At 58.3% G+C, this 17,240-nt stretch overlaps 1 protein-coding gene across 7 annotated transcripts in view; it reads right to left on the reverse strand.

Annotated features, from left to right (window-relative positions):
• CTBP2 (C-terminal binding protein 2) overlaps nucleotides 1-17,240 on the reverse strand; it is a 168,284-nt gene that overhangs the window by 9,088 nt on the left and 141,956 nt on the right. For 4 of the 7 annotated variants that reach the window (XM_061403824.1, XM_061403826.1, XM_061403825.1 and 1 more), the window contains exons 4-6: nucleotides 6,753-6,830; nucleotides 3,317-3,471; nucleotides 2,842-2,986 (exon numbers count right to left, since the gene is read on the reverse strand). In XM_061403824.1, coding sequence (XP_061259808.1) covers nucleotides 2,842-2,986; nucleotides 3,317-3,471; nucleotides 6,753-6,830 — 378 coding nt within the window. The remainder of the gene's footprint in view (nucleotides 1-2,841; nucleotides 2,987-3,316; nucleotides 3,472-6,752; nucleotides 6,831-17,240) is intronic. The other 3 variants (XM_061403830.1, XM_061403829.1, XM_061403823.1) reach the window with 1 other exon arrangement.

Below are 17,240 nucleotides of genomic sequence, written 5' to 3' on the forward strand. Positions count from 1 at the left end.
GAACGCAGGTGTCCAGATGGCCCAGTGTGGCGGCCTGGCTGCAAAGGTCCGCCCTGAACCCCAGGCGCAGGAACCCAGCAAACCCAGCAGGGCTGCAGCTTCGGGCCCCTGCCTTCCTCTGTCTCCCGGTCAGGGGTGGGGGCACAGGGTACCTGCAGCTGTCCTGCAGGGACAGGACACGGGACCCACTCCGTGGAGCACCCCCTTCTATGTCATCACCCCAAGAGAGCTGCCCTGAGCTTGGCGAACCCCCAGGAGGAGCTGCTTTTGCTCTCTGCTCTCATCTGCTGACCTGGGCCAGACTGGACACCAGATCAGCAAGCTTGCCAGAAAAGCTCAGAGGGATGGTGCTCGGTCTGGGCCCGGGCTCTTGCCAGCCACTGTCCGCCTCATCCTGCTCCTTCCTGGACCCTGGGGCAACACATCCTCTACCTGCCCAGGCCCTAGGGCGCGCTGGAGGGGAGCTGCCTTCCTGGGAACACACGCCAGGAACCCGGGGTATCGTCCAGAGGGGCAGACATGGGCCACCTGCTCTTCCATCCTCATTACAGGTCAACTGACCGAATAAGTGGCGAAGGGCACGTGCAGACAAAGGACGGCTGGATGGAGGCCCGGGCTCCTTCCGCAGATTCCACATTTGAAAACACCCCTTTTCCGACAGCCCAGCAGATGTCCCTGAAGCCGCGCTCTTATCAGATCGGAGCAGGGTCAGTGAAAAGGCCTCCGCGGACACGCAGTTTACATCCTCCAACCCGACATTGCAGGCCCCTGGCTGGCCTCTGCGGTGGGGGTGGGGGTAAGGGCCGCGGGGCCCCACTCGGGTGCAGCCCCCGCGACTGCAGAGATGGCAGGCGCCTCCCCCATCCAGCCCGCCCCCGCCCCAGAGGAATAGCTGGGTCTGGGCAAGGAAGCCCGATGGCATACACGTGTGGGTGGCCACGCCACGAGGGGCCACACTATGGAGACAGGAAGGGGGGGCGGGGCGGAGGGAAGGGTGCAGAGCCCTTGGGGAGCCGGGCCCCACTTTCTCAGTCGCTGCTTGAACTTGGGACCTCAGCTCCATCCAGAGCACAAAGAACGTTTGTTTTCAAACAAAAACATTCTTCTGACGCCAGGGGAAAATGGAAAATTTTAGTTTACATTAGACATGCTTTTGGAGGCTCACATCTTCCCCAAGCTTCTCTGTGGCGACAAAGAGGGGCTGAGAGTGACTCAGGGTGGACGTGGGAGCCCCCTCGGCCAGACCCCTGTCGTGACCCTTCTCTTGGACAGGGTCAAGTGAGCCCTGGGGAAGGGGTTGAGATGCTGGAGACTGGCCAGGGGGCACCCAGAAAAAACCAAGATTGATCTTCTGAGCCACCTGCCACAAGGCACCCCACTCGGGATGGGTGAGGGGAAGAGAAGAACCCGAGGGGCAGGGACCACCTCCTGCTTTTTCCTCGGGGGTCACCTGGGCGGCAAGCCCCACCTGCTGGGGCCCAAATTCCCAGACCACCTGCCAGATCGCACAACAGGCCGGTGCCCTCATGGAGAATCAAACCAGACTCAGCACCACTCAGAACAGGCCCCACTGGGGTCAGGGTTCCCTCTGCTTCCTGCTGGTGCCCATAAAACTCCTCCTGCGGCTCAGGAACTGGGTGTGGCCCTGAGGCACGCAGGGGACCTCAGCGGGGAGCTGCAGCCCACCGGGCGCACCCAGCTGGAGAGGCAGCAGGTGGCTGTCAGTGGGCTGCGGCCAGAACCATCAGGTCCCACGTGCGTAGGTGGTCACACGCAGGTGTGACACTGAGCTGACTGAGCCAGGCACCACGTGTGCCCTCCTGCCTGTTGCTGGAGCAGGCAGGGGCTCAGAGGCCTGGGTTCCTGGGCACTGGGAGGTGCCTGCCTCAGCCTCATGGTCGCAGAGCACCAGGCAGATCATAACCTGCATACTAGGTGCTGGGTCGACATCCTTCAAGACAGCAAGGAAGCTGACTTCAGAAGGGCTTGTCCAGCAGGACCTCCCTGGCCCCTCCAAAGACAGCAGGGCAGCCTGGGAACCCCTGTGGTCAAAGCTTGGGCCCCTTGGTGGTGGGGTGACGGCAGTGGAGGTGATGGAATTCCAGCTGAGCTATTTCAAATCCTAAAAGATGAGGCTGTTCAGAGTGCTGCACTCAACATGCCAGCAAATCTGGAGACCTCAGCAGTGGCCACAGGACCTGAAAAGGTCAGTTTTCATTCCAATCCCAAAGAAGGGCAATGCCAAAGAATGTTCAAATTGGGCCCTTGAATCTCTGCCAACGTTCCAACATGCTTAGTGCCCACGTCAGGTGCCAGGCCGCCATGCCAATGCCCTCCCTCGGGGCGTGGAGCCCCGCCTTCAGGTGCCCATCTGCTGGGTGGGCGGGGGGACGCTGGGCAGTGGCCCCCCTGCACTGCCCTGACCTGGGAAGGTTCCCGTGTGGACGGCGGCCCTGGGGAGATGGTGCCACCCCAGGACCGGAGGAGACTCAGAAAAGGGCGCCCCCCACCCCAGGAACACCACGCTGTGCACTCAGCGAGAGCAACCTTAGGTTGGTGGGTCCTGGCTGGCTGGCACAGGGCTGCGGCCGCTCACGCAGTCCCCTCTGCAGGGGAGGGCTTGTGGCTTCGTCTGGCTCACGTCCTTCCCAAGTGAGAGAGCCCAGCACAACCCCCAGGCCCCTCGATGGGGCCTCTGCCTCCAGCAGGGAAGTGTGTCTGGCTGGCTAGGTTCCCTCTGAAACCAGCTACCACCCTCCTGCCCGGAGCCAGCAGGGCGCTGTCTCAGTTCCGGCCTCATCTGCTCCATCGGGCACTCGGCAGGCACCGCCGGACACTTACCGAGTTCGCCCGCAGCCTTGATGTCGACGTTGTCATAGCCGCTGCCTATCCGCACGATCACTCTCAGGGCCTTGAACTTCTCCAGGTCCTCCCTGGTGAGCGTGATGGTGTGATACATCATGGCACCGACTGCCTCGTTTAAAACCTGTGAAGGGGCGAGCAGAGCACAGTTGGAGGCCCCCATCGCCCTTGAGTTCTGGCAGGAAGATGACCGGTGAGGGCGCGGCCTGGGTGTCCACGGCATCCCCCTAGGGGAGAGGGCCCTGGTGGGGCTCTGGGGGCCTGCTGGTGACTCTGGGTGATGCCAGGGAATGGGGGCAGGGGGCAGCCTCAGGGACGAGGGGCAAGGCACTGGCCAGCCGAGACCAGGGTAGAAAGAAGTGGGGCCTGGCAGGGGCGCTCGCTGAGTGCCAGCTGCTGCCACCTGACCTAAGGGGCGACCCCAGCCGGGCGGGCAGGATGGGGCGGGGCCCACCTTCTCGTGGATCTCCTGGGTGGACTGTGCGTCGCAGAAGGCCACGGTGGCCAGGTCCTTCAGGATGGGCATCTCTACGGTGCAGTCTCTGCCGTCGAGCAGCGCCACCAGGGGGCGGGGGTGCAGGGGGCCGTTCATGATCTGGGGGCGGATACCTAGGAGGAGGGAGGGGACAGGGTGCGTGTGCCAAGTGGCCGGGGATCCCCCAGGGAGGTGCCCCAACTCCAGCATCCACGTGCGTCCCTCCTGGGAGGATTCTGGGACCAGCCCAGGAGACAGAGAAGGAACATCTGAGCAGCTTATTTTGACAGGAGCTAAGATGCCCCCCTACAGGGCCACATGCGGCCAGCTCTATTGCCATGTGGGATCGGGTCAAGCCCACACCCACTGCTGCCACCAGGGACAGCCTTGGGGCTGCCCGGCTGCCCCTAAACCTCCAAGACCCAGAGACCTCAGGACATCCGAGAGGGTCTAGCCCACGGCTCCTGGAGGTAGAGCAGACTTCACTTGGCCCCTATGCTGTGCCTTGTTGTCCCCGCCAGGCCCCGCTGCCCTTCTAAACACGCGTGACATGTGCCGAAGTGAAACAAGAGGGACACGTTAGGGCGCCAGCATACTGCGGGATGAAGCCAAAGGTCCAATCCTTTGGCCACCTGATGCGAAGAGCCGACTTATTAGAAAAGACCCTGATGCTGGGAAAGATTGAAGGGGGCGACAGAGGATGGGATGGTTAGATAGCATCATCGACTCAAGGGACATGGACCTGAACACACTCTGGGAGACAGTGGAGCACAGAGGAGCCTGGCGTGCTGCGGTCCACGGGGTCACAAAGACTCGGACACGACCGGCGACTAAACAACATCCTGTAAGAGCTTCCTGGAGGAAACCCTGGGCAACGGGCACCCTCTCACTGGGCTCGGTGAGGAGAAGCAGTCAGTCTGAGGTGGTGGAGAAGGGGCATGTGTGTATGAGAGTGTGAGTGTGTGTGTGGGGTGTGCATGTGGTGTGGTGGTGGTGATGGGGGGTGCAGGAGGCCTGCTGGGGACTTGACAAAAGGAATCTTCTCAAAGGACCACAGTGCAAGTCAGCTACCTAGACCAGCCAGAGCTGTTTTCATGTGCTGATGGTTCCAGTGGAGACAAAGGATGCTGGCCCCACAGCTGGCGAGGGGGCGGGCCTGCCCGCACGCTGCCTAAGGCCACATTCTCCAGTGGCGCCGTGCCTCCAACCCAAATGACGGAGGACTGATCTGCCCTCCGCTGTGGGGACCCATCATCGGGGCACACACGTCAGCCCAGGGCCACTCATCCTCTATGACCAAACCATTCCCTTCACGTTCACACTGGAAGGTCTTGGATTTTTGGCCCCCATGTTCAATCACTTTCCTGGGCTTCCCTGATAGCTCAGTTGGTAAAGAATCTGCCTGCAATGCAAAAGGCCCTGGTTTGATTCCTGGGTCGGGAAGATCCTCTGGAGAAGGGATAGGCTACCCACTCCTGTTTTCTCAGGCTTCCCTGGTGGCTCAGCTGGTAAAGGATCTGCTTGCAATGTGGGAGACCTGGGTTCGATCCCTGGGTTGGGAAGATCCCCTGGAGAAGGGAAAGGCTACCTGCTCCTGTGTTCTGGCCTGGAGAATTCGATGGACTGTATAGTCCATGGGGTCCCAGAGAGTTGGACACGGCCGAGCGACTTTCACTATGTTAAATCACCACGACCCATCCCTGGGCTTCAGGAGGAACTACAGCACCAGGTGGCCAGGACAGGGCCACTCCTGTTTTCTTATCAAATCACAAGGGGCAGGGGGGGTGGTGTGTGTGTGTGTGTACGTGCGTGCGTGCGCGCGCACGCTGGGGTGTGCTGGGTGGTGGGGGCAGGTGTGTGTGTGTGCGTGTGCGCTGGGGTGTGCTGGGTGGTGGGGGCAGGTGTGTGTGTGTGTGTGTGCGCTGGGGTGTGCTGGGTGGTGGGGGCAGGTGTGTGTGTGTGCGTGTGCGCTGGGGTGTGCTGGGTGGTGGGGGCAGGTGTGTGTGTGTGTGTGCGTGTGTGTGTGCGTGCGTGCGTGCGTGCTGGGGTGTGCTGGGTGGTGGGGGCAGGTGGCCTGCCGGGGACTTGACAAATGAATCTTCTCAAAGGACCATAGTGCAAGTCAGCTGGTATCACAGATCACAGGTCCCAAGACAGCCTTCCACACATCTGAGGTTCTCAGATGTTCAGATAAACTCTGACGATGGCCACTGCACCAGGGCCAGGCCGAGCACAGAATCTCTTTATTCTCTTCAGCACCGGGCTCACTCAGGCTCCCGAAGGCCAAAGCAGGAGCCGCTGACGTGCTCACCCATGGGACCTCGGTCTCCCAGCCCAGAACTGCTGGAAAGGGCTCCCCTCGCGGCTGCCATGAGATGGCCATGGGTGAGGCCCCTCCTCAGTCGGCCACCAGGGCTCAGGACCCGGCCTCCCAGCGCCCGCACGACCTGGATGTGTCCTGGATGGTGCTCCCACGCCACAGCTGCAGCTTCAGGAGACAATCGTCTCTTTGAACTCTAGCAGAGAAAAGCCTTTTGTTCTGGCCTGGGAAGAACCAGCCGGGGTGGCTGGGGGCAGCAGGCTACCTCTGGGCAGCGCCTGGCTGGGGATCACGAGTGATCAAGGTCCCTCCCAGCCCTCAAGTGGCAGCCAGACCTTTACTGCCTCCTCGGGACCTGGTTCCCCCAAGGGGGGCGGTGGCCAAGTAAAGCTGAGTTCCCGAGTGGGGACAGGGTCCCCAGCCCACATCCCACAGCACTGAGGCCAGCTGCTTGTTGGGGGGGCTGGTGCGCACCCCACGAGCATCCTGCTTTGCCCCCAACGGAAAGGTCCATGAGAGCCGAGGTGCTGTGTGCAGATGGGGATAACATACCCCAAAGACCAAGAGCGACATCTGCAGACAGGATCCCTGGACACCCCGCAGAGGGAGAAGTGGGGAGCAGGGATGTCACCTGGCACCCACACCCTCCCCTCACCCCTGAGACGGCACCGCTGTCCTGTTAGCAGACAAGGAAGAAGCACAAGGTGGCAAGTACTTCACCGGAGCAGACAGTTGGGGGTGGGGGTGGGGGGCGGGGGCGGCCGGTGCCAACTTGGGGTCCACACCCACCCTGAGAGTGAGATGGCGAGACAAGCCCGAAAGGACCCATTCTCTTCCTCCAGCTTCTCCTCGCCCCCAACGCCTCCTACAAAGCCCAAGGCTGGGCTCCTGGAGGACCTCGTGGGCAAACGTGCTCACTTGGCCCAGGCTATTCCTCCCACTGGGTGAAGAACACCCCAACTTCACTCCAGGGTTGGGGGGTGGTGTGTGCTGTCAGGAGGGTTAACCAGACAACATTTGTAAAGTTCATGGTCAGGACTAGACATCCAAGCAGTTAATTAAAAAGTCATCACAAGGGAAAACAACAGTGGGTACCAGGCAGGCATCTGGAGAGGCTGAGGGGCCACTGCTGCAACGCGTCCATCCACAGCATCAGTCCATGCATCCCGTTACCTGGGAAACAAACTCTGGGTTGCCTAGCGATTGCCTCCCTCCCTGACTTGGGTTGTCTTTCTCTTTGGCGTAACCCACCCTTTGCCCTCGTTCAGGCTGGGCATGCAGAACGCACAAGACCCATGGGCTTCCTGAAGCCTGAGGTTCAGATATCCACTTCAAGCTCTCTATGGTAAGGCAGGAGTCAGAGATGCAAAGGGGACCGTGAGGCTCAGGTGCCAAGGCTGGGGAAGGATGCTGAGGGTGGATGGCTGGCTGGCACGTGGGAATGGGCGAGATTCACAGGTATTCTGGATGAAGTGCAGGGACCACAATGTAGAGCCAGGCTTTAAGGGGGCCACATGAGGCCCCCAGCACTGAAGACAAGATGGCTTAGCCAGGTCACTGTCAAGGTCGGCTTCTACAAAGGGGCCATGCTGGATAGACAATGCTCCCTCAGTTCCAGATGGGACTCATCAACCGCATGCTTCAGAATCCAGTTAATTTCAAGCCACTGTGCCCAGAACCCACTGTGCCTACAGTCTTGCTGGAGGAACCCAGTAAGAGCCCAGGAAATGCCAGGAAGATGAAGTAGCAATTAGACTTTACATCTCACCTCACATTAACTGAGACATTCTCCAGTGCTTCTGGCAACTTGAAACATTTTTAACTGTATGAAATTAAAAGACGCTTGCTCCTTGGAAGAAAAGTTATGACCAACCTAGACAGCATATTAAAAAGCAGAGATGTTACTTTGGCAACAAAGGTCCGTATAGTCAAGGCTATGGTTCTTTCCAGTGGTCATGTATGGATGTGAGAGTTGGACTATAAAGAAAGCTGAGCACCGAAGAATTGATGCTTCTGAACTGTGTTGCTGGAGAAGACCCTTGAGAGTCCTTGGACTGCAAGGAAATCCAACCAGTTCGTCCTAAAGGAGATCAGTCCTGAATATTCATTGGAAGGACTGATGCTGAAGCTGAAACTCAGGGACCAAGGACCCAGCAGAGGCCGAGAAAGCACCTGATGAGGAGGATCAGAGGGTCCTGGCGGCCCTCAAGTCAGGCTGACCATTGCCCTTCTCCAGTCTCCCTTCCCGTTGATGAACTCACTCCACCCATTTCAGAATAATTCCAACTGCATCTGGACACACCTCGGAAGGCGTATCAGTGCACTTTCAACAGCTCATCCAGCATTAGGTCTGCAGGGCAGAGAAAGCTCAGCTGACTCCCCTGGTGTCAATTACTTGCTGGTTTCAGGCTTGCTTCCTCACAAGCAGGGACGCAGCGCCCCAGCTCAAGGCTACCTCTGATGTCTGCCCCAGGCCTGGCGTTGCTTCGAGCTGCAGCTGCACACAAATAATTGTGCAATTAGACACACTTAGTGGAAAACAAAGACCACACCAGGCTGAGTTGCTGGAGGTTTGTTAAGAGTGACCAGCAGTCCAGTGAATGCCAAGTTCAAAGGACTCTATGAATTCCAAGGTGGAAAGGGGAGGGCCCCCGGGAGACGTCGGTAAACTTCGGGCCCCCAGCCTTGATGCCACCTTATCTGGAAAACAGCACCAGCTCCTTTCCCCAGGCTGACGGGGCTGCAGTCGAAAAAATGGGAAGACGTGCTCATGCCATGCAGAGTGGCCCTGTGGCGTATTTCCTGGCCTTTCTGGACACTGAGTGAGTTCAGCGGACATCCTTCCACAGAACCATGCATCATTTTCTAAAGGTTGGCTTCTGTCACTTGCAACTTAAGAACCAAACTGTCTGAGATGTGATTTTGCAGCTTTCGGATTTCAGTCGTTGAACAATTTTACCCTGAAGATAGTGGCTGTAATAATCATGTTTGACCCAGCAGGCAGAGAGGCCTCTTTTAACAATGGACCAGATTTTAGGAAGTGTCTCCACACTGCAGCAACCTCAGAGTCCCCAAAGCCAGGCTGGCCAGGATAATGGATGACAGTCACGTGTGTGGACGGCCACACCTGTGCAGGGTCACCTCTCTGCTCACAGACGGGGTTGGGCAGGTACAGCGAGGCTGCCGTTTGAGGCCTCACAGGACGCACAGATGGGGCTGGGACCCCTGAGGGAAGAGGATCTGCCATGCATCCCAAGTCCATCCTAAGGTCTTCCCTGCTGCCCGGGATTCTCTGCGCGGTACCACTGGTCTTGACAGCTGACACCCTGAGCAAGCACCCGGAAAGGCCAGCACATGGAGACCTGCGTGGGGCCACAGAAAGACCGAGACAAGACACACTGCTCTGCCCAACTCAGCAAGAGGATGGGGAGACGATCAACCAGCTGGTCATTGGCTCCCAGGACCTGCACGGGGGCCTGGAAGGTAGAAGGCGGCTCCCATCCTCACATGCAGGTGGCCCTGGGGAGAATGGGGAGATGTGGCCATGCAGATCCCAGAGGCTTGGAGTGAGTGGGGAGGGACATGTCAGGCCTGCACCTGTTGCCCTCTAGCCCAGATCACTTCGCAAGGATCTGATCATGTCTCCCCTCCATCCCTTAAATGCAGCTGGTCCCCAATTAAAAGACCATTTCCTGCAACCCAGCATGGCCCCACCCTTCTTGGCTGGGTTCGTCAGTTCTGATCCCCAGAAGGTCAGACGCAGAATCAGATCCCATGTCTGATGAGCAGCATGTTTCATGGGCTGGCGTTTCCATGACCTGGAGCTGCAGCTCGTGACTCGTGCGGCCAAGTGGGAACCAGATGCTGACCCTGGGACAGAAATGAGCCCTTATCCGAGACTCGGCTTTCAACTCGCAAACGTGGCTGTGTTGAAGGGTCTACTCGTCCACCCGCGGCCTGGGACAGCAGACTCCTGCCTGGGGAAGGAGGTTGTGGAGCCTCATCGGGTGCGGGCTTCCCTTGCTTTGTAAACATGTTTATTCATGTTACGAAAACTGTTCTACACTGTTAACAACAAACGTTCTGTAGTTGGCTGGAGCTTACTCAGAAAGCAGTTCTGGAAAGTGAGCGAAGGCAGTGACTGTCCCCAACACCCCAAGAAGGTGCCTGACCTGCAGAAGTGCCCCTCGCCTTTCATGGCAGGGACCACGGCAGCAGCAGAAGGTGAAGGGGAGGTTCAGAGAGCAGCTGCCAAGGCAGGGATTTGCAGAATGATGTGTGTTCCTAAGTGTGGCGCTAAAGAGTGCAGTTACTTTTGGAAGCCTCATCTTTGTTCCCACACTGCTATCTGCCTTTTCATTTGGCAAAAGTGCTTTTCTCTGCGGTGTCCCTGGGCAGCTGTTCCAGGCTCAGGAAGCCGCATCCGCTTTCTCCGGGCCAGTCTGGGATGTGCCCAGGCTGCAGTTTGATTTTGAAAACTTGGTCAAGTGCAGACATGCTCTCCCGGCACGCCGGAGAACCTAATTTTTCTTTGGCGGGCTCGCTTTTCACACCTAGTTTTGCATCGCAACATGACCTGCTCCAGCACTCAGCCTCCATCCTGCGCCCTACCTGGCCCGAGTGGCTGTGAGCCCTCTCTCACTGGCTTGGAATCCCGAGCAGGAATGTCCCAGGATCCTGGGCAGGAATGTCCTGGGACGGAGGCGATGAGCAAGGAACGGTGCACCTACAGCCTGAGGGCAGTTTTGGGACCTGCTGGAACCACAGTGGCGGAAGCAAAAGGCAGTTACTGGAGTGGACACTGGTTCACAGGCTTCCGGCTGCCCTCAAAGTGGACCTTCAGATCCAATCCATCCCCACTCCTTCCCGATTTCTCACCTCCAAGCTCTGCCATGTGAGAGCCTGGCCTGGTTCTAGGCCCCAGTGAGGATACAGGCATGGATGATTTCCTCAGGGAACTCTACATGCACAGAGAATCTGGCTTATAGAAAAAACAGCTTTCCCCAAGATACTTCAAAATCCAGAACAGGAGGGAATTTCCTGGCAGTCCAGTGGCCAGGACTCTGCAATTCCACTGCCGGGAGACGCCGGGGTTCAACCCCAGGTTGGGGAACCAAGATCCCACAAGCCATGTGGCACAGCCAAAAAATAAGAATGAAAACAAAATCAGAAACACGAAATCAGTTTCTATCTGAGCCTAGATGTGGAAGTCCACTCGTCTAATACAGGCCAAGCGAGATCGGAACATCCTGCAATTCGATGCAGGCTGGAGCTGAATGGCCATGTGCTCAGGGCTGGAGAGGAAAGCAGACCTGGATGACAAATGCAGATACACAACCACGGCGCTCATGGCAGGCATGACTAATCAACCCCAGCGGTCTTGGTCTCAGACTCCCTGCTGACCCCCGTGGGGCGCCCTGCAAGGCTAGCTGACACCTGCCGGCCATGCTAAGTGGACCCAGTCTGCCTCTTGATTGGGTAAAGGAAGTGAAGGTCAGTGTTCCACACGTGACACCACCACTGTGAGCGTGGAAAGACGCAGGGAGATGTAGGGAGGCCCCAGGGGAAGGACGCAAAGGCCTCCCCCAGCCAGGCGCAGCCCTCCGCAGTCACTCTGGGACGGCCTCTGTTCTGCTGGGGGCGGGGGGTGGGGGGGCTTCTGGAGAGGAAGGGGAGAGAGCCCCCCGCCCCGGGTGGGGCTGGGCTCTGCGGCAGGTGCCTGGGTTTGCACCCAACTCCTCGCAGCAGGACCTCAGCTGTGCCTGGTACTGTTCCTGGTGGCCTCGAACACCCGCCCTGTCCCAGGGTAACTCTGTCGCTCCCCCCCACTACCAATCCCAAGACGGGGAATCCACTTCCCCACTCCCGGGAAATGGGCTGGCCTTGAACTTCAGTCTGAACCCCCTAGAGTGACAGAGAGGCTGCTCTACCGCTTCCACGGCTGGGCCCCCGGGGTGGGCACCATGCCTTCCAAATTCACAGTGAAACTGAGACCAGCTGTGAGCTGGGCCACACTGGGAGGCAGGACCACAGGTCCAGGGTCCAGCCATCCAGGCCGAGGAGGGGAGGGCTGCCACAGGCCGTCCAGTCCCGGCAGAGCCCTGCTGCCTGCAAGCCAGTGGTTCTGGGGTCATCGGCCGCCCAGCGACAGCACTGATGTGTTCAGCAAGGCAAGGCCAAGGCGGAGAGAGCCCACGTCTCCTCTGACCGGCAGGGACCCATTGCCAGTGCAGCAAGAACCCCCAGAGGCCAGTCCCCAGGCATCCCCAGGACAGATCAAGGCAAGAGATCCTGTGGAGGATGGACTTCCCCAGGTGAGGCGCCTCAGGCAGGGATCAAGCTGGGGGTGGTTCAGTGATGGGACTGGTTCACCAACACGAGCATCCCTGTCAGGGAGTGGCTCCCCCAGTGATGGGCGAGGCTGTCTGCACAGCTCTCACCAGGGCTCGTCTCCAAGGCCTGGCAACGGCAGGATTCTGGGATGGCCTTTTGAAAACAGTGGGGGCTTCCCTGGCGGCTCAGAGGGTAAAGCGTCAACCTGTAATGCGGAAGACCTGTGTTTGATTCCTGGGTCGGGAAGATGCCCTGGAGAAGGCAATGGCAACCCACTCCAGTACTCTTGCCAGAAAATCCCATGGACGGAGGAGACTGGCAGGCTACAGCCTCTGGGATCGCAGAGTTAGACATGACAGAGCGACTTCACTTTCTTCTTTCTTTTGAAAACAGAGTGGGTTGCCATTTCCTTCTCTAGGGTATCTTGCCTACCCGAGGACTGAACCCCTGTCTCCTGCATTGCAGCTGGATTCTTCACTGACTGAGCCACCAGGGAACACTCTGGGAAACCAGAAAATCTGTGTAGATTGGGAGTTTGTGATGGACAAGCACACACAGTTATGTTTTAGGATAACCAACAAAGACCTACTGAAAGGCACAGGGAACTCTGCTCAGTATTGTGTAATAACCTAAATGGGAAATAAATTTGAAAAAGAACAGGTACATGGATATGAATAACTGAATCGCTTTGCTGTACACCTGAAACTAACACAACATTGTTAACCAACTGTATTCCAATACGAAACCACTAAGAAAAAAAGGTTAGTGCAACTTGCTTTATTTATGATACTTTACTGGGGTGGTCGGGCACAGAACCCAAGTCATCTCTAAAGTATGGCTGTGCGGGCACTGCTCACAGGTTGCCCAGGGATGAGCAGTACCATCAGGCAGGAAGGAAGCCCAGTGGTCACTGTACACACAGCCCTTTCCCGAAAGACCATCAGCAACTTGAATGCCCCTCAGTCTTCCAAAGCCAGATTCCTCTCCTCAGCTGTGAATACGCTAGTAAGCACTGCCCTGGCGTGAAAAACCGCAAGTATGGGGAGCTCTGGCCCTCTGCGTCCTCAGGCAGGGGCGGCACTGCTGGGGGGTGAACCACACTAGGGGGCTCCCCAGAAGGCTGAGCGTGCCCCATGGTGGGGGTGCTGGTTTGCAGCCACTCCTCAGTCCTGATTTTAGTGACCTCTATAAAGGTAGCTGTAGGCTCGGTCCAGATGGCTACAGAGCGGCCCAATAAGTAGCTTAGCTTCTTAAATAAAACATGGATCTTAATGAGTCATGGCCTCCGAGTGAGATGCTCTCAGGCCATCTCGCCTTAGCTCAGGTTAACAGCTGGACAGAAAGCTGGTGAGCTGGAGGCTCACAGGCTCTCCAGGGCCCTGGCCCCTGCCCACACCCCACCCCAGGCTCACTGGGCAGACACGTGAACCCAGGGTGCACACGACGGCAGCTTCTGGAAGCAGAGGTCTAGACTTGTGGGAAGCACGCCATCTAGTTTAAAAAACAGTACAATCTGGGACTTCCCTGGTGGTGCAGTGGTTAAGAACCCACCTTGCAGGGGATGTGGGTTCGATCCCTGGTCAGGGATCTAAGATCCCACTTGCCACAGAGCAGCTAAGCCCGTGCGCCATGACTACCGAAGCCCACACACTCGGGAGTCTGTGTGCCACAATCAAAGTTCCCACAGGACGCAGCGAGGTCCTAAGTGCCACGACTGAGACCCGCTCTGCACCTCCAGAAAGACCAGCGCCACCGTCACTTTAACTGACCCCTCAGAGCCACCCAGGTGAACTGTCCTGGCAGCCTGAGCTGTGTAGGGTCCACACCACGCCGGGGAACTGGAACTGAGAAAAAGAAGCGACTGATACTTTTCCTTTGCCCAATAGAGCTGAAGAACAAAACCAGGCCCATTTTGCACTTTCTCAGACACTCACACACGGGCAGGCTGTCTGGCATCTAGACGCCCCGACTCTGCTGCACTGGACACGCTACTTGCAGGGTGGCCCCGGGTCTTCAGTGCTCCCCCCAGTCTCCAGGGAGCCTCCTGTGCGCCCGCTGAACCCCTCTGCCCAGAAGAAGCACCTGATGTTCTGCCTGGAAACCTACTGCTTTCGGCAGGGGGCGGGGCAAACATCACCCACATCAGCGCGCAAGAGACCCTCCCAGCTGACCGGTCCAGAGGAAACCACACTGAGCGCCATGGAGAAGCAAACCCGCCACCAAGAAACACATTTGAAGCAGCCAAGGACGCGTGGCTCTGCTTCTGACTTTTCGGTCAAATGACCTAATGGTCCTTATGTCCCCCAAAGGCTCAGTCTCATGTGGGTGGCCCCACAGCTTCCGGGCTTGGGGAACAGCAGGTCTCTGGGTGCGAGGACCCTCTGGTTCCCAGTCCAGGTGAGGCTGCACCTTTGCCCCCCTCAACATGGGGGAAGAGTCTCTGGAGGGGCAAGTGACCAGGCAGCTTATGCCTGGAGCGGCTGGGAACATATGCACGCCTCCTTTCCAATCAACGGCGTCCGTGGGAGCCTCTGGAGCCTCTGCTCTTAGTGTGGGGGTTGCCAGGAGTCACAAGCCCCTCCATGGCCCCCGCCACCAGTGACTCGAGCCTCTCACCCATCCTTCCTGGTGGCAGCTCCTCCAAGCCCCTGCCAAGGAGATGAGCCCACAGCAGGAACTTCTCAAGGACAAAGGAGGCTCAGGCTCCCAGGCCACGTGTGACAGTGACCCTGGTGAACTCAACGCCGTGTCTCAGCGGTCGAGCTCACCCACCACTCCTTGGTCAGGGCCCGGCTAACCTTCCCCGGGACCAGGGCTCCCGCAGCAGGAGGTGGGCACTGGCTGAGAGGTGGGCATCCAGGGCCTGCTCCCTGGCGTGTGGGCAGCTGCCACACTCTGGTCCCAGCTCACAAGCCGGGGTGTTCAGAAACCCGTCGCCCACCCCCACCCCAGCCTCAACACTGGGCGGGGGAAGCTGAGCAGCCCAGGTTGGTGGTCTCCGCTTGGCTGGGGGCTGAGCCCCTGAGCCTTGGAGACTTCTAGGAAGGCCCTGCCCACGGCATGGGGGTGGGGGGGACGCCAGTGGAAGCCACTCACTGTATATTTCGCTTGAGTATTTCTCAAGTTCTAAAAACGTGCCCGTAGCAACGACACAAGGCGATGTTTGAGAGAAACACAGTGAAGATGAGAAAAGAACCGACAGATGCCAGGAGTCTGGCAGAGGCAGGCGCTACACACCCACAGCCCAGCCCGAGTGCCGCCCGCCTGTGATGGGCTCGCGCGGGGCTGGCGGGACCCCAGGGGCAGGAAGACCCACAGAGGGGTCCCCACCAAGCCAAGGACACCCCAGTCTTCTCGATTCCTGAAGGGCCACTCCTTCCAAAGCACAGGAAACAGTAGTGGAACAAGCCTGGCTCTGCGAGCCCCCCAGTCAAGGTCGGGGGTCACAGCGGACACACCACGAGGAGGGCAGGGCTGCTCATGGGTGCTGCCCGCCCGGGGTGCTGCCTCTGCGGTTGACTCGTCCCCTCTGATCAGAAGGACTGGCTCCACCAGGGCCCCTGAGGAACAGACAACGTGCCCTTCTCCCTAAAGGCCCCTGGAAGAGCCTGGCAGACTCAGGCTTATGTTTCTAACTGCACTGCCTGAGCCGAGGGCCCATAAAAACAAAACACTGCCCTGCTGCTTAGCCGTGGCAGCCACTAAGGCCAGGAAGTAGACAGAACAGGGACAAGGCTTTCGGTTTATTGCAGTTTTACAGGGGGCTCTAAAACCGAAAGGAAAGTGAGTCTTAAGCACCCTTTCACAGGCTTGCTGTCCAGCGGGCCGGAGGCCAAGCGTGCTGCCCTCGGGCCCCAAAGCAGCCAGGAAGTTCATTCTCCCGAGTGCGACAGCTGGTCGGACGTCCCCACCCTGCTCTTTTCCGCTATAACTTTTTCTTAAAACTTAATGATGTCTTAAGCAATCCAGGCTCAAAGCCCAGTTCACTAGAACCCATCACAAAGCCATATTTATCCCTTCAAATAAAAAGCTTCTCACAGAAAGCTCTCCAGCAGGGAAGCTGGTGGGGTGAAGAGGGGAAGTTGTAAGGACCGCGGCTGGAGGGGAAGGGACAGGCCTGGGCCGGGGTGCTGACGACAACATTCACCCCACCCCACCCCCAGGCAGAGAGCCCCCTCAACTGAGCAGAACCGCCCCTTCCCCATGGACTTGGCAATGCCAACCAAGGGCTGGATGATGGAAGCGGCAGATACCCTGGGGGAGGAAGCCAGCCGCCAGCTGCCGAAGTAGCCCAGCCAGGCCCCAAGCCTGTGCCTGTGAGCTCAGCAGCTTCAACTGGGCAAGGCCATGGGACAAATTTGTCTGAAATTTCAGATGAGAGGCAGGAAGCGGTCACAGGGTAGCAGCCTGTCAGTGGGAGGGGGCAGGCTGGGGCGGCGGGGGAGAGGACATTACACTGCACACCTCGGGCCGGTGCTGGCTTCTCTGGACATGTGGTTGAGGGCAGCAAAAATTCGGCTCTTGATTGCTCAGAAAAAGGGTCTTTGGAGCGATGGACTCCGTGGTCCCGTCTTAGGCACAATGTGAACCTTACAACAATCTCATTCCCCTCTTTACCGTGGTGGCTAGGAAGCTCAGTGTGAAATCCTTTCCTGTTTTTTGTGCACAGGACAATGGGGAGTCCTCTCTGAGCTCTGGCTGCATCCCCCAGCTTCATCTTTTCCTGCCCTTATTATTTCTCCATCTACTCAATTTTACCCTTGTGTGTGTGTTAGAGCCCTTCTGAGAGCCAAGCTTAAATCCTCTTAGGATCAAGGAACATTTGACATTCCATTTAATCACACAGAATTAATTTTGGTGACTTCCCCAGGAGGGAGCACAGTACGGAGAACAAGGGCTTGGCTCAACAGCAGAGCCACACGTGTCCCAGGGCAGCTTGTGGGGCACCAGCTGGGGACAGGCAAGTGCCTGCAGGTGCCCTGGGAGCCACCAGCACTGAGCTTCTGCTGTGCAAAGCCTGGGCCCATCCACGTGATGGGGTCCTCAGAAGGCTGGGGAGGGGGCCCCAACTTGCCCTCAATGTTGCACCTGGGCAGGTGAAGCTCACTGCACCTTGGGGCTCATGCTCCAGAATCACCCTCTTGACTGCCTCTTGCAGGCGTGGACCAGTGCTCCCAGGTCCCAGCACTACTGAATTTCCTGAGCTGTGCTTGGTGCTTCCTCCTGACACAGAGACCAAGAACAGTTTGG

The sequence above is a fragment of the Bos javanicus genome, chromosome 26 (assembly GCF_032452875.1).
Source record: "Bos javanicus breed banteng chromosome 26, ARS-OSU_banteng_1.0, whole genome shotgun sequence".
Taxonomy (NCBI): domain Eukaryota; kingdom Metazoa; phylum Chordata; class Mammalia; order Artiodactyla; family Bovidae; genus Bos; species Bos javanicus.